At 41.2% G+C, this 21,794-nt stretch overlaps 1 protein-coding gene across 3 annotated transcripts in view; it reads right to left on the bottom strand.

Annotated features, from left to right (window-relative positions):
• AGAP1 (ArfGAP with GTPase domain, ankyrin repeat and PH domain 1) overlaps positions 1-21,794 on the bottom strand; it is a 387,788-nt gene that overhangs the window by 118,168 nt on the left and 247,826 nt on the right. For all 3 annotated transcript variants that reach the window (XM_082314678.1, XM_082314680.1, XM_082314679.1), the window contains one exon: positions 8,777-8,945. In XM_082314678.1, the coding sequence (XP_082170804.1) occupies positions 8,777-8,945 (169 nt within the window). The remainder of the gene's footprint in view (positions 1-8,776; positions 8,946-21,794) is intronic.

Here is a 21,794-nt window from a genome sequence, read left to right as displayed (position 1 = left end):
AAAACCCGGTAAGATTAACTGAACTAACTTTGGGAGCTTTCCACGAGCCTACAAACCTCCCCAAACCCTGCGAGCTGCAACCAGAGCCTCTTTGGGATGGGGAGGGATGACTGCTGGTATTCAAATATCCTCCAGACTCCTAAGAAAATGGAACAAAGAAACTTTATTTTCAAAAAAGAGACAATAGAAACGAATGCGAAATGACTTTTTTTTTTTTTTTTAATAGCTATTGCCACTGTAACAGCAGCTAAGTGAATGCATGTCTGCAGTGCGAGCAGTTTTGATAAACAGCCTCTGCGGGCCACACAACGGGGATAATGTATCCTTAAGTACTGCCAATGAGCTGCCATTCTGCACAGCCAATTACTTCTGTGCGTCTGTCACTCAAAGGAAAAATGACTGAGCCCATTAGATCAAACCTTTGTCACTGTTCCTAATGCACTCTTAGGCCTCATTAATCTGAGGGAGCAGCAACACAGCCGCCGGTGCCTCATTGCCTCCCCCACAACAGGCCCACGTGAATCTTCTCATCTCTCCCCCAAGTGCACCACGTTAATCAAGCTCTCCTTATTACCCCGGTCCCTGTCACGGCGGAGAGCGCTCTCTCTCTTAAATGCTCTCATTATGGTCCATCTTTAGAGCTGGCTGAGTGGGGAGAAAAAAAAAAAAAAAAAAAAGAGCCAGAGAGAAAGAGAAGAGGAAAAAGCAAGTCCGATCACATTAATATTCATGACAATAATTAGTATTCTAGGTCACTGAATATTCATGCTATTAGTTTGGTTTTTTATGGGTTTGCTGGATGTCCTGATTGCTGGAGTGTGGAGGAAAACAGCATGGTTGGGACTTTAGATGTCAACGGCAGTTCAATACTCAAAACACATTTGTGAATTTTTTTTCCCTTTTGGTAAATCAGCTTCAACCCTCCTGATGGCTTTAATATTTTAAAATCACTGGGGGAAAAAGAACGAGCAATTCTGCAAAGGTCTTAACATCCAACCGGTTAGTATTACAACGTGTAACTGTCAAAAACTCGGTGAGATTGCATCGGGTGGACAAGACTGATCTGTGATTTTATTCAGGACACAGCGCAACGGAGGCATGAAAATCAACCGGAGTGAAACAGGCGCAGGCTGGGCCGCATCGACTGCATCTTGTCTGTCATCTACAGTCATCTGCCTGAAGCTTCATGACACATTTCTACCCTTTATCAACCTAATCATCATTAGAGATGAGCACCATTTGCCCACCTCAAGAAAGAATTGTAAGACACTTTGTTGTTTCCTTCTTTCCCTGAAGAGAAAATCTAAACAAACTCATTTTTTTTTCAATATTTAACAAATGCAGTGTTTTAATCAAATATTTATTTCATTAACTCTAATATTTGCCCTGCTCCTTTTTTCCCAACATTAAGGAATATAGGGTACTAACACTGAAAGTTCATTTCTCTCTAGTTCTGGAAAGGGCAAATCCTAGTCCAAAGGAACTGGAGAAGACGACCTTGAGGGATCCCCCTCTAGTGGGATGAAAGGGAAATCTCCAACGCACTTAAAATCGGGCTTTTTTTTCCTTTGAAATGAGCAAACTGACAATTTCTCCTTTCATTTGCTACAGCTGTATATCACTGAACTAACAGCAAACCCAACCAAATGGAAAATTGACTTGGTGATTAATGACAAAAGTAAGTCACAAACTTGCGTTTGTGATCTGTGGCAAAACCGTAAAACTCACGCTTAAGTTGAAGTGCGGAAAATGTTTCACGTTAAGTCAAGTCATTTCATGTACCGCATTAGACTACAGAATTAGTAGCAAATAACTACTAACTACCAACCTCTGGCCTTGTGGGAATTCCACCAGATAAAACATGGCACCGTCAAGTCACACACTGCTCTGCTACACAACCTCAGTCACCTACAAGTAAGGACTTCGGAGAAGATTCAAGCGTTTAGGACTCAGTTCTGCATATATTTGCAAAGGCATACAAGACCTATAGGCTTTGGAGCAATTGCCTATGCTCTTGGCTTGATACATTTTTATTCATCGCCAGCCTGATCATAACATCTGAATCCTCACAGTAACCTCCAATTAAAAAAAAGACTATTACATGATCTATGAAAATACTGACGAATTCAGTATACTTTGGATTGAGACTTGAATTCACAATGCATCAGAACAGAGCAGTGATCCTACCCACAGTTTTACATCATACTTCCCCTCCTGCATATGGCACACAACACTTCAGAGGGTACTGGCTCTCTCCAGACTCAGCAGCTATTAATTCAGATATTGTGGAAAATGGCTACCCAACGTAACAGGTAGGGCTGTAGGTATAAGTTAGGCTTAAAAGGAAAAAAAAAAAAAGCAGTGTTTAAAGAACAGAATTATTAGACAGGTATTAGAATCTAAAGACACCATGTCAGAAATCTTACTTTGAAGGTATACCCATCTAATTGAAACATCAATTCTCTACCTTTTTAAAAGAAAAATCTGGAAGGCAGTCCATTCCAACTCAGCCTGATTCCAAGCACTTCAGTGTAAAATAAGATCACTTAATGACCACTGCATTGATTTGATAGATTATCACAATTAGTAACAGATAGAAAACTCACATTTATAAAAATGTGAAGATGCCATTCTTATAACATGTCTGAAGTGTCACACACAGTTAGCAGATAACAACCTTTAGCATACTTAACGATGGCTATGTAGCTAACACATTTTAGGATACTTCACATACTGTACAGTCACTATTGTAAGTAAATTTAACAGCACCAAATTATTTAAATGAAGTGTTAATCAGGAAACAATTTATCTCTACACCGTAAGGTATTTTTAGATGTGAACTTTCTACATCAGTGGCTCTTGCTGCAGCTCAGGCTTTGGCTTGTTTGCAGAAGAGAAGAAATAAATGACTCCTGGGAGAGATTTCAGGAATAAGTTCACGTTCAGGTCACCAGCTCAACTTCAACCCAACCTGGGAGTAATTGAAACCCAGACCTTCTCCTGCTCCAAAGTCAGCAAGAACTGAGTCGGCTTCTAAAAGGCACAGAGACTTGGCCAGTGGCTGATTTACAGGACTGCTGGCCCTTATGACATTGCCACAATGTGCTACCAGCTATTAGATAAAGTTGGAACTGAGCAAGTCCAGAAGTTACCCTTTTCTGAAGTACTTCCAACTGAGACGCATCAACAGAATTATGTTCACTGCCATGTAAATTTAATTCAAATTTAAGTTACTTAAGCATCATTCAACAACTTTGATTTAAGATACCACAAAAGTCACATAACTTTAGATTAAAGGGAACAAACTTCCATGTCCCCCAACTCAGAGATTCCTACCAAGCTAGCATTCAAGTACGAGCACGTTCCATAATGCCACAGTTAAAAATCTGTTACTTAAAGCCTTCATGTAACAAAACCAAAACAATCCTCCAACTCTCTGCATTGCCTGGGAGAAGCGGCCACACAGAATCCCAGTTCTTACAGGATAAACCCCAAATTGCACCTCCAAGAATCCAGGAAAGCCCAGAGACCTGCTTTAACTTTTAAAGTGTCATGGCAAAACTTCTAGGGAGAGAAAAAACGTTTTTCCAGCCAAGGTGACTAGGTTTGCAACAGCAGAAACAGCCTTACCTACTACTCATTTGTCTGTTTTTTGACAAAGTACAGAAAATACTCCTTTTTCCCACTGCTGTTTCACTTCCAGTTTGGTTACTGTCCTACCATGACTATACACATCAACTGAAAAGTCGTTTTCCCAGCTCTTGTGCCCATGTGTAAGCCCAGCAGGAAGAAGTAATCTTGGATTTTTTTCTTTCATAAATTCTTATATAGGTCTGCATTTTTTTTTTAGATCTCTGAAATGGAAACTCTCAAGAAGGACTAGAACTTGGCTTTTTTTGTTAAGATTATTATTTCCCAGAGATATCTGCTTCCAGATATTTGGGATGTAAACATATTTAGAGATCTGGATAGCTGTCACAGAGATGATTATTATATGTCTGTATTTATCAAACAGTCTTTAAAACCAGAAAAACAATCTTGTTCAGCCAAGAAGTGCCGCAAAGCACGACTAAATTCAATGTGCTAGGAGTGACATGCTTTTAAACTTTTCCTTCTACATGTGACATCTACATCAACTAGATCTAGCAGATAGAAATTTCACTTACTGCTTGGCTGTTATAAATCATAGTACCAAATAACTGAGTATATCCCTCTTGAATTCACAACATCTCCCTGATTAGTCTAATTCTTCTCATAGCAATGCTACAGGAAGCACCTTGGGAAAGATCTTAACTAGGCTTAAACTTGGGGGAGGAAGAGACTGAAGGTGTTTGATGCAAGCCATCACTTAGGTCCAAGAAGGCTTTAGAGAAGGAAGGTGATGAGAAGAAAGAAGAGCTCGAGCTGCCCTTTTGCCTCACAGACCAAGGTGGGGATTAGAAGAGATGCTGAATTGAATTTTGAGCTCTCTTATGGACAGTGTTGTGCCTTCTAGCAGCAAGCCCTGCCTCGCAGAGACACAAGGTATCGATGATCATCCCTTCAGAAATCAAGTGGGAGCTAGAAGAGAAAAGCTGTCCCCAAAGTGCCTCTTGTGAGATGACTGCTCCTATTCCCTGACCCAAGCTATCCCGTGTCTGTCCACATACTATCCCTGACACCTATGCTGAAGGGCACCAATCTCTGAGACAGCAACCCCATGGCACGTATTTTACAACCCACCAGTTGATAGGCAAGAGGCTTTCCCTCCCTATCAGACCAGCTGATGCACTGGCGCCTACCCAAAATACAAGAAATTCCACTAAGAGACAGAGAAAATTATCTGTTGGGCAATCGTGAAAGAATGAATTTAAAACATGTCAGTTACAGGCAATCAAACAGACACCTAATACATATATTTATTGGCAAAGTTGGCACTGAAACCCATACTTAGGGGGCAGCTTCTGAACAGTGTTTAGTAACAGACCATTGATGTCTTCAAACAAAGACATCATTTAAGATAAGCACTATTTCACTTTTTCAACCATAAAAATGCATTGACTTTTTTGTTTTTGATGCTTGAATGAAAATAAGTTCAGACATTTCTAGGAAAACAAGTTAGTGGAAAACAGGTAATCTCAGCCGAGAAGTGCTTTTAGCAGGCCTGTGCTATCACCATGTATAAGCAAAGATGATGAATTCTACTTCCAGGGGGAATCTTAAACGTGACGTTTTAATTGAGCAGTGGTATTCTTTTAATATCTTAGCTTTTTCACTAAACTGTAGACAATTATGTAACAGCAGAAGGAAAATTAGTCTGTTCCTGACCACATCAAACAATTAAATGGAATACTGTCCTCACTTCTAAGGATGGAGAATATTACTCCAGGTACCAAGTCTGCACTGGCAAAAGCACAGAAGAACAGAAAACATCACTGTATTGGGGAAGATGTAACATGTGAAGCAGTGAGAATGCAGTGTATTTGCATGCCTAAAAATAAAAATAGCAAGTGCCTATTCTTTCTGTGCTTGGTCCAAACCTCCTCCGTACAGCAGGTCCATATACAGAAACCTCCCATCAAAAACATAGTAACAGACAATTTCAGCCCTGTGATCAATTTTAAACCATCACTCAAGATGGAGACAACATTTTGCCAGCACTAACAACTGAGAAAAAGCTCTGAGACAGCACCACAGACTGCAAGGGATAATTTGCAAATGTTTTCGGTTGCATGACAGACAACTGCAGAGATACCAGAAGTCCTCCCGGCGCTCCAGCAGCTGAGCGCTGAGTACCTACAGGTCTCCCATCCAACAGAAGCCGTGACCCTCTGCATAAAAAACACTGTCGATATACTTGACCACATGAAAGTGCAGACTAACAAGCCAGGCAACAGCTTGTCACAGTGTCTTTGTTACAATACTAATACTCCCCTAATATTTTAAAATCACTCTCTGCAATGCAGCTCTTCAGTCTTACCTGAGTATTGAGAGTGACATATGGACTGACGCACAGCTGAGCTGCTGACAGTTATTTCCCAGATCCAGTTTGTTGTACTACTATTTTTTTTCATTTTTGTTTCTTTTTTTAAAAGTAATACTTTACTGATTAGCAGTTTCTTCTTTTGTTTTTAACTGAGTAACCACTGCTTGGATCAATCAGCTTTCTAAAAAAGGTCTGTCCTGCTGCTGCTGGTCATTCTGTCCAGTAACGCAAAAACCAGACAGACCTCAAATGTGGCCTGTAAGTTAGAAAGATTCAATGAAGGCAGCTTCTTCAGAAGAAACAAATTCTGTGAAGAAGAAACCCAAAGAAGAGATACCATGGCTGATAATGCACTGAATGCACCGACCTGGATTTCAGAAGCAATGGTGCAAGGGAAAATACTACAGCAGGTCTGAAACTACTCATTGTGTATGCAGCTGAACTAATGAAATACAACCTTACAGAGATGTGCGCATCTTCACTGACCCTCCTCTCACACCAAAACCTTAGACATCCCCCTTCCATATCTGCCGACACCTAAAGTCGGCACGAGACAGCAGGTAGCAAGGTATGAACAGGGTGGCTGGCTGCCATGTAGAGCGTAAAGCTGTTCAGTCCAGCCTCTCTTCACCTGCTCCCCCAGCAAGTTATAAAGATGCTTCAAAACTGTTGTGCTTCCAGCCAGCTATAGGGGTAATACAATTAAGACGTCAACGCTTGCTTTATCTATGGGACGAGCGCCATGCAAAGATAAGCAGTTCAAGAACTTGCTTAAAATTGAAGAAGGATCAGTGTAGCATCCCAGCTGCGTGAGAGGGGAAATGAAGGTATTCAAGTGGGTAATGATAGAGAAATCAGGTTCAACTTCCCTTGGATACAACTCTCTCATACATTCGGAGGGCATTAATTATTTTAAGACGTAACCACAGTACATCTCTTGAGCTGCGGTAACCAGATATCAACAACAGAAAAGTCTTTCAGTATTTCTAAGCACAATGATAAAGAAGCCAAAAGAGAGGACGGCAGCTCCAACTATTACCACCATGTTGTTTGAAAAACACTATCTAAAAGCAGAGCTGTTTTCCAGCATTTGCACTTTCTAGCATAATTAACTCTTCTCTTTTAAAGCAATTGCTGTGTGATAAAACCTCAGGCTAGCCGGGATATATTCACAGTGGCTACCACCACTGCCAGAGAGAGCTGTCTACTGCACAGTTTCATGTAAAAAAGCATTATATGTGCAGAGTGTCCTGAAACAAAACTAATATTGCACATTTCATTAAAGTCATGTACAAGCTGTTTCCCTCTGACCTGGCAACCTAAGGCATATGCCATAACATGTAAATTCCATGTTATAACCTCTATATTAGTGTGTATCTCTGAATATGGTTTCTGAAATGTACTTCTCTGGAGCAATCAAGTAATTTTTGCCTGTGTTCATAGAATCATAGAACTTCAAGTGTCTTAAAAGCAGAAATCTCTTATTTAAATGTCTTACTGCTGGTTTACTGACTCAGTCCAGCACTTTTCTTCCCTACATGACAGAATATGTTGAAAAACACCACCCCCCAGTCATCTAAATTAAATAGCAAAATGGAAAAAACAAACCAACCATGAATAATTTTCTCCTATGAACTCTTCCAGTGACAATGCCAGCTTTGTGCCTCTCAAGGGGTAGGTTACAACTTGAAAGAGAGTCTGAGGAAATCATGGCTTCAGACATTTTAAGTCCCCAGCCAAACTAATATAACATGCCACACAAGATCTCCAGGGTATCTGCTCAGTGGCACCACTGTAAAGCCACAAGGCACTTTTTTTTCCCCCTTTTCATTTTTTAAACATTCATCTCAACAAGCAGCATCTGCAGTTGGAAGGAAAATCCTTCTCCCTCTTCCCCTAATAACAGAGGAACGTGCATTGCAAAAACGCAGGGAATTGCATCTTGACTGGAAGCACAAGATAACTATTACTATCCAAGAGAAGACACCTGAATAGCAGGGTGACTGAGTTCCTTCCTGTGGTTGCTCATCCTACCTGTGTAGTGCATATTACATAGGGACAAAAGTACATTTGGATGGTTTTGTTGGCACATGCTGGAGGTGTCTATGTTAATCATAAATGCAAAAGGCACTCAGCACTTTATGGATGCCATCCCAAACATGCTGACAAAACTTCCATACCAACACTATACCATTATGAGCTTTGTATAAGCTGTGCGTTTTACAAGATAAATTGTCTTAAATGTTTTTCCTTAATGCAATTTTTTAAATCCATTTAGCTGTATGGACAAGTACTTCAGTGAACAATAAACTTCTTTGTTTAGAGCTCACAAGGAGCTATAAACTACTTCCATAAACAAACTAAAATAGCTTTCTACAGAAGAATCTTGCTGTTGGAAAGTCCAAAATTATGCATCTTTCTAAAGGTGGAAAGAACTGCTGTGGATCCCACAAGGAAGCCAAAAAAAGCCCTTTCAAAAATCTCCTGTTTTTCCAAAGTATTAGACCTAACAGATCAGTTGTAAGGCAGCAGCAATGCTTCACAAATGTTGATTTCTGTGAAACTATGTAGAGTTTTGGCAGGTATAAGATGACAAGTATAAAGAGACAGATGTTGAAGGTTACTCAGAAACAGAATATCTCATGGAGGACAGATCAGCAGTCAGGGCTTAAAAAGTTACACACCAGTGGTTATTTGGATTTGTAAATTATTACTAGGTATCATCTCCATCCCAGTAGCACATGACAATTGCCTACGGACACTTGGAAATGCAGCCCTTCACTTTTTTTGCCTAGCATGGCATTCTCTTACCTGAATTTGGCGAGATGTGTAAACTGCTCATGTCCTTGGAAAGGCCGTTTGTTTTGGGACTGGAAATCGGTGCACACGCTGACGTAGCTCGGGGTGGCCTCTTCCCAGGGACTTTCACAGTGGTTCTCAGCAAGTCGATCTCTTTCCCATGAACGTTCTGCATATAGTCCTGGTAAGAGGGGAAAAAAATGCAAAATCCAATATCAAACAAGTAGTTCTGTAAGCAATACTAATGAAACGTGGTTTCATAAGACTTTTGTCCTACATCATCTGCCAGCACCCAGCATATGGTTTTCCCCTTCCTTCCATTTTCTTGATAATCCCTTCCACACTTCTCACTACAAATACTCACAAAAGTCTTGAGCTTTCCAATACGTCCTCAACTCACAACCTAGCTGATTCTGAGCCACGTGTAGGAGTTCACCAGCTAGCAGGTCCCAAAGATAAGGAGAAGACAAGGCTGACTGTCTCTCATGAGCACACTTACTTGTGTCTCTTCTCTGCCAACATTTTATGCAGCTCTTTCTCCCTTAAACTGAAATTGGTTGGCAGGCACAAAAGTTATGCAAGGCCACTCACTGCCTGGTAAGGTTTCTGCAATTACAACATTGTTTCCTTAGAATATGATCCTTCCTCCACACACACACACAAAATCATAGAAGGGAAAAAATTATGCAAATTGTGTCTGATTAGAGTAAACACATTAAAAGCTGGAAGCCAGAGGTGGAAAAGGCTTTTCCTAATTCTTTTTTGGAAAGCCCACAAAGAGGAAATAAGCAAGCTCAGTCAGCTGTGGAAAGACAGCAGTCAACTAACTGGAGCCAAGCCACCTCTTCCCAAGAAATCCATGAGAAAGTTCTTCAAACAGTAAAAAGCTTCTGGAAGAAAAGGCTCTTGAGATTCTGCTTTCCAGCTTCAAAGCCATTCCCTAAATTATCTGTGGGCTGCTTCAGATGAAAACAGAAAAGCAAATGGACATGGGTGTCTTTATCAGAGGGCAAATGGCAACTAATTAAGGTGAGATAGCCACTGAGGCTGCAACCCTGGGATACATCGGAAGAGGTACTTCCAGTAGAGATGGTTAATGTTAAAGCCAGTACGGAAGACACCAAAGTTTTCATCTCCTGGTAGACGTGGTTGTGGTTACTTGTATCCCACAAAAAATAATTGAATCTGTAAAAACCACGAGGACACTAAAAGAAAGAAAGAAAGATACTGTATCTTATGAGAAGTCACGCGAGACGGGTCGCACAGCATAGCTAAATCGAGGATGAAAAGGGGTATGAGCATTGCACAAAAATACATCTGGGTATACACACCCCAGGAGGAAAACAGCAAGTTGAACTAAAGATTGGGAAAAGATCTGGGCTTAAGCTCTTGAGTTAAGCTGGAAACCAAGGGAATGGTATTCTTGAGCAATCTTCTATGCAGACCAGCTGGGGCAAAAAATCTAATTCCTTTTCAGACAGAACTTGATCAACTTATAGAGGCCCGGGTGATGCTGTGGGCATCTGCACGAGCAGAGACTTGCCAGCAGACATAACTTCCAGTTGTCCAAGTGGCCAGATTACAAGGTGTTACATGAAAGACTACCAATATTAATTAGGTCAGTTCCAAAGCTGCAGTACACCATCAGAGCATCAATTTTACAAGCAAATACCTGAATGGACTAAAAGCATACCTGAGGTCTACATCACTGCTGTCATAATACAGGGAGCAATCAGCTCCTTCACAAAAATCCTTCCGCCTTTGACAGTTTTTACAATACAAATTATATATTCCACTCAAAACAAATCAATCTACTACTGGACCAGCATTCATTACTTCACAGCTAACATTAATCTGTGATAAAAACCCAAAACTAAGCTATCACACCAGCTTTTTTTCCCCTCAGCTGTTTGAGAATTATTAACAGTAAAAAGGAGGGGTCTGAACAATTCGTGGGGAGAGGACACAGAGCTCTGCTGCCGAAACAAACAAAGGCAATCCATTAATAAAAATTCATTCACTAGGTGTTAGATAGAAATGAACAAAACGGTTTCATCCATAAATTATCAAGTTGGCATAACTTTCCTGTTCAGTGTCAGTTCTTCACAAATTAAAATACAATAAGCAGAACATAATTGAGCATTTATTGCTTATGGGCTCTAAAATGAGGCTTAATCAGATAGTGACTAAACCTCAGCATGTACTCTTTTTAATAGACACATTTTATTTAACGTACAACAACCAGTGTACGCCATTTAAATTTGAGAAGGAAGTGTTTATTCCAAATTCTTCAGATGAACAGGGTGTACGATTTCCCTGCTACCCTGCCAACTTGTGAGATGTGACAGGGCATTATTAAAGCCCTTTTAATTGAGAGTAAACCAGACGTAGGTGAGCTATAAACCATTTGAGAGAGTAAGTGAATGTTGGCAAACAGGAAATAAATGCGCTGTAGCCATACCGTTATTATACGAAAGTGCCCAAACACAACAGATGCCACATAGGTATTAATGTCAGCTTAAATATTTATAGGGATATATCAAATGTAAATAATAAAGACTCTTTCATTGTGTGCAAGATGCATAGCGATAATCTCTGCATTTCCCCCGGGACGAGAGGCAAGCACCAAGTTTCCAGTCGGCGGAGCATCCACCCCCACACACGCTCCTTCAGATCTGCACTTGGGGAATAAAAGTTAAAACTACAAACTAATGTCGCGGCTTCAGAAGCGCAATGGAGGGTTTGATCGGATTAGAACAGATGAGGGTCTTGCTGTCATCTGGAATATGCTGTGTTAAAGAGAAGACAGCAAGCCTGATTTTGATATGCAAATGTTACAGATATAACTCCCCTAGATGTTAGTTGTAGAAAATGCTGATCCGAGAAAAAAGGGGAAAAAACCCTTTAACAAGGCATGAGGGTAATTCAAAGCCAAGTACTTTTAAACAGCACTTAACAAGTCCCTAGAGCCCACTCAACAGCGGGCCACCCCAGAAGTGCCATCTTCTGCCCCTCAACAGCTTGAAAAAGTAGTAATTGCAAATCCATTTGCATTTTTCTTCTCAACTTGTCCATGTTCATCATTCAGCAATGCAGAAAGGAAAAAAAAAGCAAGCGGCAAAGGAAAGGGAACCCTCCCCAAACGTGTGGATAACAGGAGAAGCCAGCGCCCCAGTCCCCCGCACCCCTGCGCTTGCACCTTCGCCATCGCTTGTTTTTTACATTTCACTCCTAATTATGTTGCATCTATTGCCATACACTTAATTAGCTGCATTAATGTGATTTCTTTTCACATAGTCAAGCAATTAAGAGCTATGATTGAGTTTCATTCAATTAGCCTCAACAAACATGCTAATTGATGTCCCAGATGCAAATGAGGTGCAATGAGAGAAACCTGCTAGCAATTGAGAGTTGTGGCAGGGAGACCCACAGCTCTCAGCTTGCTGACAGCAGCACAGCTTAACATGGCTCCCACCTTCTGTGGAGCTGCCTTCGGAGGCCGGGGGGGGGAGACAAGCCATTAGTGCCCCAGTTGTCCCAAATAGATCCCTCCAGGAATAACAGGCAGCGCTGAATCAAATCAACGTTGTCTCCAATTCTCACGGCAATGGCTGGTATGAGCCGGAGAAGAGCGTAGTGTTTTCCTGCAGCCAGGTAGGCATTACAGACCCTGCGAACACCACGGTTTCTTCAGCTAAGGACTATAAAAGGTCTCCATCTAATCTCCAAGCTCGTGAAATACTATGCAGGTAATAGCCTGCAGTTATCAGTAACTGGCAACTTAATCTTAGTCAGCTGTGGGGCAATGCTGCCTCTTCAAGTTAAGGCCAGAATGCATCAATCAATCAATAATCCCTAAAAATACGCTCGCTATATTGATTCTCATTGCTTTTCATCCTGAGGTTACCGTTAGCAGTTTGCTCAAATATAGTGCTGCCGAGGTGTTAATTTGACTACTCAAGGCCATTGACCATTATCTAGAGGACTAAATAAACTGTTAAAATATCAGCGAAAATCGTAAAAGCTACATTGACTGAAGATGACACAAAATATTATTTGGCAGCACCACAAAATGAATTGCCTTGAGTAAGAAAGAAACGATGTGCCATGACACAGAATAATGTAAAGTAAAATTACTTTAGTTCTGCTCTTAATACAGCTCTCCGTTTACAACAGCAGAAATTAATTTAACCAATTAACTGAACAGAAGCCTTTCAGACATGCAAATTGAGTAAATGGGTATGATGTTGTTTTCTAAACAGACCTACCGAAAAGAAACACTGCTGTTTTGGGGGGGCCCTTTTGTTTTCAAATGCCAGTGGTTGTTAAACTTGCTGCCATACATTGCAATGGCTTCTGATTGCCCCCAAAGCCAGAGAAGATACTCCACCAAGGCCCACAAGCTGAACCCAGACTTACATGATGCTTCCAGCTAGCTGCCTACTATCTCCCAGCCGAGAAGACAGGACAACAGTCAAACATCTCTTTTTCCACAGCCACGCTTAGTGCTGCTGCTGCCTGCTTGGCCCCGTTTTCAGGGAAGGAAGGACATACGGATGAGATGGAGGGAAAGGCAGAAGAAAGTGCTGGTTGCTGCTTCCATGAAGCAGTGACTCAAACTCACACCATCCAAGTCTACCACAGATATCTCAGATACTTCACTGAGGAACCACAGAGGGTGGCAGTATGGTTCCTCCCTAGAATGATCCTGAAGTTAAAGATGTGGCCCATGTTAGGTATGTAACACTCTGGATATCAAAAACATTACAGAGTTTGAGGATTTTCCAATATCTCTAATACAAGAGACAGTCATCCTTGTCACACACACACACACAGACACACACAAATGCCTCTCCTACTACCTAGGCTGTATTTCAAAAACACAGTATTTCATTAGCAGTGTATTAAGCAAGAAAAAGTGTATGAATGCTGAGTTTATTGAAGATAATATTTATCAGTTAGTACCATGAGCACTAAATTCCCCATACCTTTCTGTATATCTGCCTGCATGCAAATCCTTCTGTCCTTAAGGTAGGTATTTTCCTCTTGATTTGCACAACTGCAAAGTATTTTCTAAGGTAATGGAAAACAAGCCCATGAAGAATGAGAGCTGAACCATTTTACTCAGCCAGGTTTCCACTGCACTGAAGCACCCGAGCGGGCAGGTCCTGGCAGCCTGCCTGCACAGGCAAGTTCAGTTCTGCTCCAGCAGCAACCGAAGATGGAGTCCGACTCTTTCTGATTGAACTGCTTTGGACTGTACTTCTGTCCTGGGATTCCAGTGAAAAGGCTAATGCTGCAGCCTAGTCTTCTTGGCCAAGAAACCTCACCAAGAAGACAGAAGGATCAAGCTGTAGAAGACAGCAGTTAGGGTCTCCTGTGGCTGGGCTTGGTTGGACAGAGGATTGGATAGCTCTCAGTGGATAGAGCTACCTTGCACAGAAATCCTCTTCGCTGAAGTTACATCTTACACATCATGGCACTTGGTGAACGGGACTCAAAGCTCACATCAAAACCCCTCATCTCAAGACTGCCATGTGGCATAACATTAGCATATATTTAAAAAAAAAAAAAAATCTCTCCTAGAGAGCCTCCCCATGTGTTTCTTCCACCATGTACCTGTCCCACTGCCACCCTTTTCCAATGCACAACATACCAAACAAGACAGACTCTCAGAGAACAATGCCTTTCCATATCTTTAATGGTACACGAGTACGAATGTCACACTTTTTCTCATTTTGAGCCATTAAGATCTCTCAGAAGCAGCCAGTTTTTCCAACGCTAGGAACTGGTCCAGTTCCAGTATCCTTCCCAGATCTGTCCCTGGTTTACACTGAGCTTCCGAGAACACCACCTTCATTTCGTGCTAGTTTTTCCCCACCATTCAATCAGACAAACCACTGCTAAGGCTTAGCTTACTGAGGTTGAGATAGTGTTTCTTGATCTGAGGTGAAATAAAAATTATTATGGAAAGGAAAGTTTATGGCTGCACCTCTGGATGACATTTTAAAGACTGTGGGTGGCATATTTTTTGAAACACAATTCCAATTTCGTGAGCTGACCTATTGGACTCACAAAACCTATTGTTCACCCTCAGCAACAACTGCTTCCAAAAAACAAAACCCAATCCCCTTCCCCTCAAACCAGACCAAAACCCCCAAACCCCCGGCAGACCGGTAAATGGATGGAGCCTTGACTTTTGTGCCTGTACATGGCAGTCAGACATTTTTATTGCAAAATGCCGTCTGGAAAAGATGCAAAACAAAATTGCTAAACTGCAAAAAGAAGAAAGGGAGGGGGGAGAAAAAAAACAAAAGGCCCCCTTCCCTTTGCTTATTGAGTTCAAAGGCATAACATGCAGCACCCTGCAGCAAATGGGAAGCTACACTAATTTTAAAGCCATAAAACGCTATAAAGTGCCCTGCGGGGCAGGACTACACTGAAGCTAGTTGCACCTAAATAAGACATGGTTCATTTACTTCGCAGCTTAGCCTAATGTAATCATCAGCGGATTTCTAGCCTAGAGTTGTAACAGGCAAATAGCCGATACTGCGGAGGCGACACTCCCAGCCATTGAGGGGCCTCAGCTAGATTGCTGTTGATTAGAAAATTTTTCAGTTTTGACAAGCACTTAATGAACATAAATCGCTCCTTGATTGGTTTCCATTTGGGGCCACAGGCACACCTAAGAAGAAACAAAAGTCTCTAACTCCTCTTCCCCCCCTTCCCAGGAAGGACCTCAGCAACAAACCTACCATCAGGTTATGAGCCACAGTGGAATATATTCATCAAATGTTCCTGTTAAATTAGCCATCCTCCCCTCTCGCATATAAATACGGGCATAATATCATTCGGCTTCATAATATATAGTTAATCTTAAGAAAAGCAATGAAATGTTATTTTCTGAGGAGAACATAGGAATGAAAATGCATTCTGGAAAACACTGATCACTCTAAAGCACTCTGTCCTGACAAAAAGAAGGTCATCTTGAATCTATTTTATTCACATCGAAAATCAAGAACATGAACATTTCAGTAATAAAAAGCATTGACTATATCTATACTATGGTGTTAATCAGTTTGATCAGTGTTGCAGGGGCGGGGGAGGAAGTTAGGGCAACACTTTCAACACAAAAGCAGTTTCACAAAATGCTGTTTTGTTTTTTTTAAATGGATCACTCATTTTCATAAAATTTTAAGAAAACTCTTCCGTCTGCACTGCACTTCTCATTCAGACTTTGTAACAAGAACTGCTGTAAAAGACAAATCAGAGTTTTACCATCCTGAGTAACTTATGAAGCATTTATATCCACAGCAGTTAGCGCTGCTGGACAGGAAGCTCGAATTTTATAAAACCCTGTGATTAATTAATACCTTGGCTTTTACCATTTAAATTGCAACTTATTCTGATACCAAAAATCTTCCCCGCCTTTTTGAAGAGAGAGTAGACCCGACACTGAAACGTATGTTTGCTGCTCATTACTACGTACTGCAAGTTTGCACAGCTCTGCTGCAACAGCAGTATTGTGTTTGCTACAATGTCCTACGCTAATGACGTGATAAATCTTGTCATGCCCTCTGAAATGAATGGACTTGAAACTAAAAATGCTTCACATTTGCCTTGTTTGTGCATTTGGTGACCTGTGAGTATCTGTAACAAGTCATGGAAGTGATTGTAAGAAGTTACTGTGAATAATCAGTCTCCCTCTCCTTCCCCATCGACTGGGATTACATATTTAAGGAGTAATTCACAGGGTGGCTTGCTGATCATCAGTAACTACAGTCTGATTTTTCACTGAGCAGAGCGGGTGCAATGGCACTTTCAGGCAAGATCATTTCTAGTTTGAAAAGCCACAAAGCCAGGGGGGGTGGAAAATAATTTGCCTTGACAGCTATCCCAAATGACAGGTCTCACTTAAGGATGGCAAACACATTTTAAGCTTCTATTTTCCCCATCCATTTTTAAGTTTTTCTCCCAAACTGACCTTCACTCCATTACATCTTTAAGATAATAAAGAAGTTTTCCAGGAAGCTATAAAGTAAATGAGTGATCTCTACAGCTATACCACTTTACAAAAGCCTCTTTTGCTTTTAAAACACCACCGGTTATATGTTTTACGTTTGGTATCTTTACCAAAAAAAGTTACAGCAGCATGATTAACACTTATTTTTTCCATAAAGGTCAGATATCCTCTAGCTATCACTAGTAGCAACGTAACTTCACAGTGAAACATGCTAGAATTAAGAAAGGAAAGCTCTGGGAAATTTAAGTCAATAATGTTAAAACTGAGAATGCTGCTCTGAACATGGCTTTGATGAAAAGGCTTCCAGAGAGCGCCAGTTGCGGTGAGCAGAAAAAAATACGGCATCAACTCATCAACTGTAATAAGCAATTACTATATGCATATTTTGTAACTGTTCCTATCATTCATTTCTTCTATCTTAACCAATGTTTTAGGCATATTAATGGATGCAATAACTATAGTAAGAACTTACACATGCTTCAGACAGATTTAGCTTCATCACCAGTCAAACTACATCCTCATTTTTGCTCTGTAGGATTGGCTTTGATCACTACTCTTTCAGGAGGTAGAGATACATCTTATGTGAAAAGCAACATATACATATCCTTTTGTCAGTTCAAATATGTATTTACTAAAGCCCGACTTGAGGATTAGTTGTGCATAGGAAAGGCCAGCTAGAAGGGCTCTCAGAGCCAGCCAATATCCAGCTTTACATGCCTTCGAAGCAAAAACAGGAAAAAAAAAAAAAAAAAAGGCATACACGATGGTATTTTAGAAATATATAAGAGCATGAATATTTCTATTAAAGCAACACGAACAACACACTTCGGAGCTATTAAACAGCCTGAGGTAATGCAACCCTGAAAATAAGGCTGAACCGAAACGATGTCTGTAGGCGGTTATTCATAACCACGAAGGCGAGCGCTGCTCCCTTGGCTAGAGCAACACCCAGCTCTGCCGCCGACAGGCCACGCTCAAAGACGCCACACAGCCCAGCTAGCTTGGTGTTCTCTTAAAAATGAGGAGAGACAGAATACTTTATTTGCAAGCACGCTTTCCATTTTCAAATTATTCAGGAAACTCGTAAGAACTAATAACGGTCAAAAATTTCAACTGCAGCTCTAAGAAAAATGCTGCATATTATGGGGCCTGAGGGAAGTGCATGGATCTGCAACACTTCCAGGTACCAACATAGACAACATTTTCAATAGCATCCTATTTCTCACCAAGTCTGCTTTTCCTGGAGGAAAGAACCAAGCAAAGAAAGATCAACTGAAAGCCCAGTCCCCCACCCCAAGTCTCAAAGAATTTTACAGGCCCATGAATTGGGTCTGTTTTGATTCACCTTCTGAGATGTGTTCGTGTAATATATTGTTGAAGCTCTTGAGCAAAGTTTAGCCTAGTGTTGGATACGGCTCCTTACCAGGCTGAAATGTTGCTTTTTTAAAAAAAATACATTGAGTTTATTTGAGGATAGCAACATTGCTAATGCTCCCTTTGAGTTAGCTCACGTAGGCTGCTCACCCCGTCAACAATATTTTTAAGGAAGAGTTTTGACACTGTGGCTACTATCAGATGAACTGAGCAGACCAGGTGAGTCCACACACTTCTCAAGGAGATAAAAGATGGGCTTCCCCCCCCGCCCCAATCACTACACACCTCAGCACAGGTTAGCAAACTACATCAGTGAGGATCGGAGCAAGGTTAAAGAGCAGCATTACTGCAATACAGACCTCAGCAAGCAAAAATGAACCTTGCTGTGTAGGTACATGGGATTTACACACCATGTGTTCTAGATGGGCATTTACATGACGGGCATCGGACCTTCCTTCTCTTGTATCTAAAGAAGCTATTCTTCCCCCATAAGGTGCCACAGCGCTGTGCTTTTACTTGAAAGCAAATCTAGAACAGATTAAATATAAAAGGGGAAAAAAAGCCCTTCCCTAAAAAAGCTGTTTTCAGGTTTTTTTTTTTTCCTTTTCATAAATGAGGGGCAGTGATGATGGGGATACAGGATCAGAAAATGGACATCCACAGCTAAAGCTTTGTCATCTACTGACCTGTGGCATGATGGCAACCCTCTGGAAGACAGACAGTGGTGAAACATCATCAGCTATTCATTGGGATAAGGCTTAGATAAAGAAGCAGCATCTAACGCTGCCCAGCAGGTATCCTAGTGAATACATTTCGAGAGCCCTTGCACATGGCATTCTGCCATTAAAAGCCAAGAGATGCCTAGACAAATTCCCCTGGGTTCCTTTGGGGAGGCTGACACCGAATTTGTCAGCCAGAATTTTAGTTATCGACTCAACGGCTATACTCCAGAAGCGTAAGATGAATAGGTAGCTATGGTGAACTTTGAAGCCTGCAGGTCAAAGTTCTCTCTCATTATCCCCACCATTTTCTATCGGCATAGCTCCTCAGCATCTCAAGGGACTGGAAGGTTTGAGGCTCTTGAAAAAAACCTGACATGACCAAGTCAGAAAACAGTAGGGTGCTTATGTACATATATTTTTCTTTCCCCATTTTTCTCTCCCCCCACTTTCTTGAAAAGGAAGAAAATGAATTTAGCTATTGTGTCAAACGTCAACCCAGTGGCATTAGTAGTTACTCATTTAGCTGGCAGAATACAGCAGTCATTTCAACATGCTGCCCTGCCAAACAGGCCTGACCCTTCCAGGGACACCTCCTCTGTAAGAAAGGTACTAATTTGATTTTTCACTCCCCACCCCAGAACCTTTAATTTTGTAGCCAATCCTTTCAAGGAGGATGACAGTACTGATTTCTGCAATATGGACACATTATATTAAAAACACTGCCTTCACGCCTGAGCCGCCACTGAATGCATCTGACAGATACAACTGATCTACCTCTGGCCAAATCTCAAGCAATATTTAATACAGTGCTCACTATCAGCTATTAAATATTATAACAGGTTCTTCCAATGCAGGTGTTATATTCTGACTCAAACCACAGTCTGGAAAGACCGAATTATCTCCTAAATTTACTTCTTCTGCCACCACTAGAGGCCAGCCCACCTTTCGCTTCACAGAATTACAACTGCAAAATTCTGTCTAACCAAAATGATCTGCATACTTGAGATAACCCAAATCTAACTATAAGGTCAGACTAGAGCTAGGCTTTTCATGAGTTTAGGAAACTGACTTTACATGGTTAACAAAAGTTCTTTTCTTCCATGCTATTTAATGGGAAGGTTAGTAGGAATGAGGTCCTGATTTTTCAAAACAATGTAAGAAATTATCCCAAACAGCAATGCAAGCACAGTATTAAAAATTCATCAGTTTCTTTGGCTTGCTGTGAAAAAAGCAACAAGCAGTTACAGCTAAAACAAAAACTAGCAAAACCAAACTAGAAATACATCATCAGAGTCCTGTTTGGGGGAAAACCCATTCACTTGGCCATACCCAAGAGGAAATTCTGACTTTCCTGCCTACAAAGTTTTATACGCACTGTATGGGGAGTGCAATTGACTTCAAGTATCTGGTCCTGCCTCTTCCTCCCACCGTGGTTTGCACAGGGCAGAGAAGATGCTACTCACATACTGCTGCCTGATGGGTGACAAATGCTCTGCAGGGTATATTAACAATAGTTAATTGACAATAAATAGTTCATTGACAGTATGGAAACACACCGCAGAAGCAGTGCAATGATGCTTTGAAGGCTAAAAACAATAGAAACAAAGCATTAAACCAGCATTGTTTATAATACAAATCATGTCATAGATTTTAACACAAATGAGTAGAACCCTAGATACTCCTAGAGAGTGGATTCAGTAAAGGTGTCTCAAGAAACCCCTGAATGAATATGACGTTTTCCCCAGTAGCTTTTTGTCAGCTAGGAGCTGAGCATGGTCCCTCACCACTACCTACCCACATACACCCAAGGGAAAAGTAGTATGTTACAAAGCTCTCCGATCTGTGCAAGGAGGTCTGAGCAAATGGAAATAAGGAGCCATGTACCTTTTTCTTGGGGTGGGGGGGCATGGTGGGGGATAGAGGGAAACAATTACAGGCTAGTAATTACTTCTTCTTTAAATGGATTCTCGCTAATCTCCAATGGATTTACCTCTAATCTCAAAGTAATTACCTCTAATCTCAATGGATTCTCACTCTGGGGGAGACTAAGCAGCTCCAGGGAAGCCTACAGAGAAGTAGTACTCTATTGTCTGCAAGAGGCAATGAAAAACTAACACGTGCACAGCAACCACCAGGAACAATAGAGCACTTCTACAAAGCAAGGAAGGGACTTGGGTGCAGACAATGGCAGCTTGTCTCCTCCTTGCTTGATGACCCAGAGTTGGCCAACACATGCGGGAGCTCCATGATGGCTGCCTCAAAGGCATGCAGTATTTGTGCTTCCCTTCTGTGAGCAACACCAATACACAATTCAGGTATTTCAGGACTATTTCATGGCAGAATTCCCCAAATTTAAAAGCACTAAGAGTGGCCAAAGAGGACAGACAGACCTGTACAGTTTCACAAAAAGAACAGTGAAAACCTTGCTCCAGAACACAAGGGCTGAGGGACAAGATTTCTGATGGAACGCAGCAATGCCTTGAAGCTATGTCATCTAACTTAGTAAATAATTTTTAAAAGAGACATGGATGTAGCATCAGAAACTATAGCAAAGCATTATTATGGCAGGATCTGAGACTATGAAATCTTGTGTCAAGCCAGAGAAAGTGCTATTATTCAGCGGACAGGGAATAGCAAGTTGGTGCAAGCACAGCATCGGTGGGACCACACTCCGCAGACATCACCCATCTAAAGTGTAAGTTTCCTGCAAGTTCCATGTGCAGGTCTGTAAGCCCCAGAGCATACCTACAGAACCGCATCTCATTGAAAGCTTGATTTTTCACTCCTTAATGAAAAATTGCCCAGGAGCTCAAAATGACACCAACAGGTTTAGAAACAACTGGCCGCCCTCCGATTTTCGTATGTGGTATAATGACAAAATATAAGACCAGATACAATTCTAAAAATCTCG

This window comes from Platalea leucorodia (genome assembly GCF_965183815.1).
Source record: "Platalea leucorodia genome assembly, chromosome: 5".
Lineage (NCBI taxonomy): Eukaryota > Metazoa > Chordata > Aves > Pelecaniformes > Threskiornithidae > Platalea > Platalea leucorodia.
The sequence above is the reverse complement of the archived record's forward strand: the minus strand, read 5'-3'. Positions and strand labels throughout refer to the sequence as shown.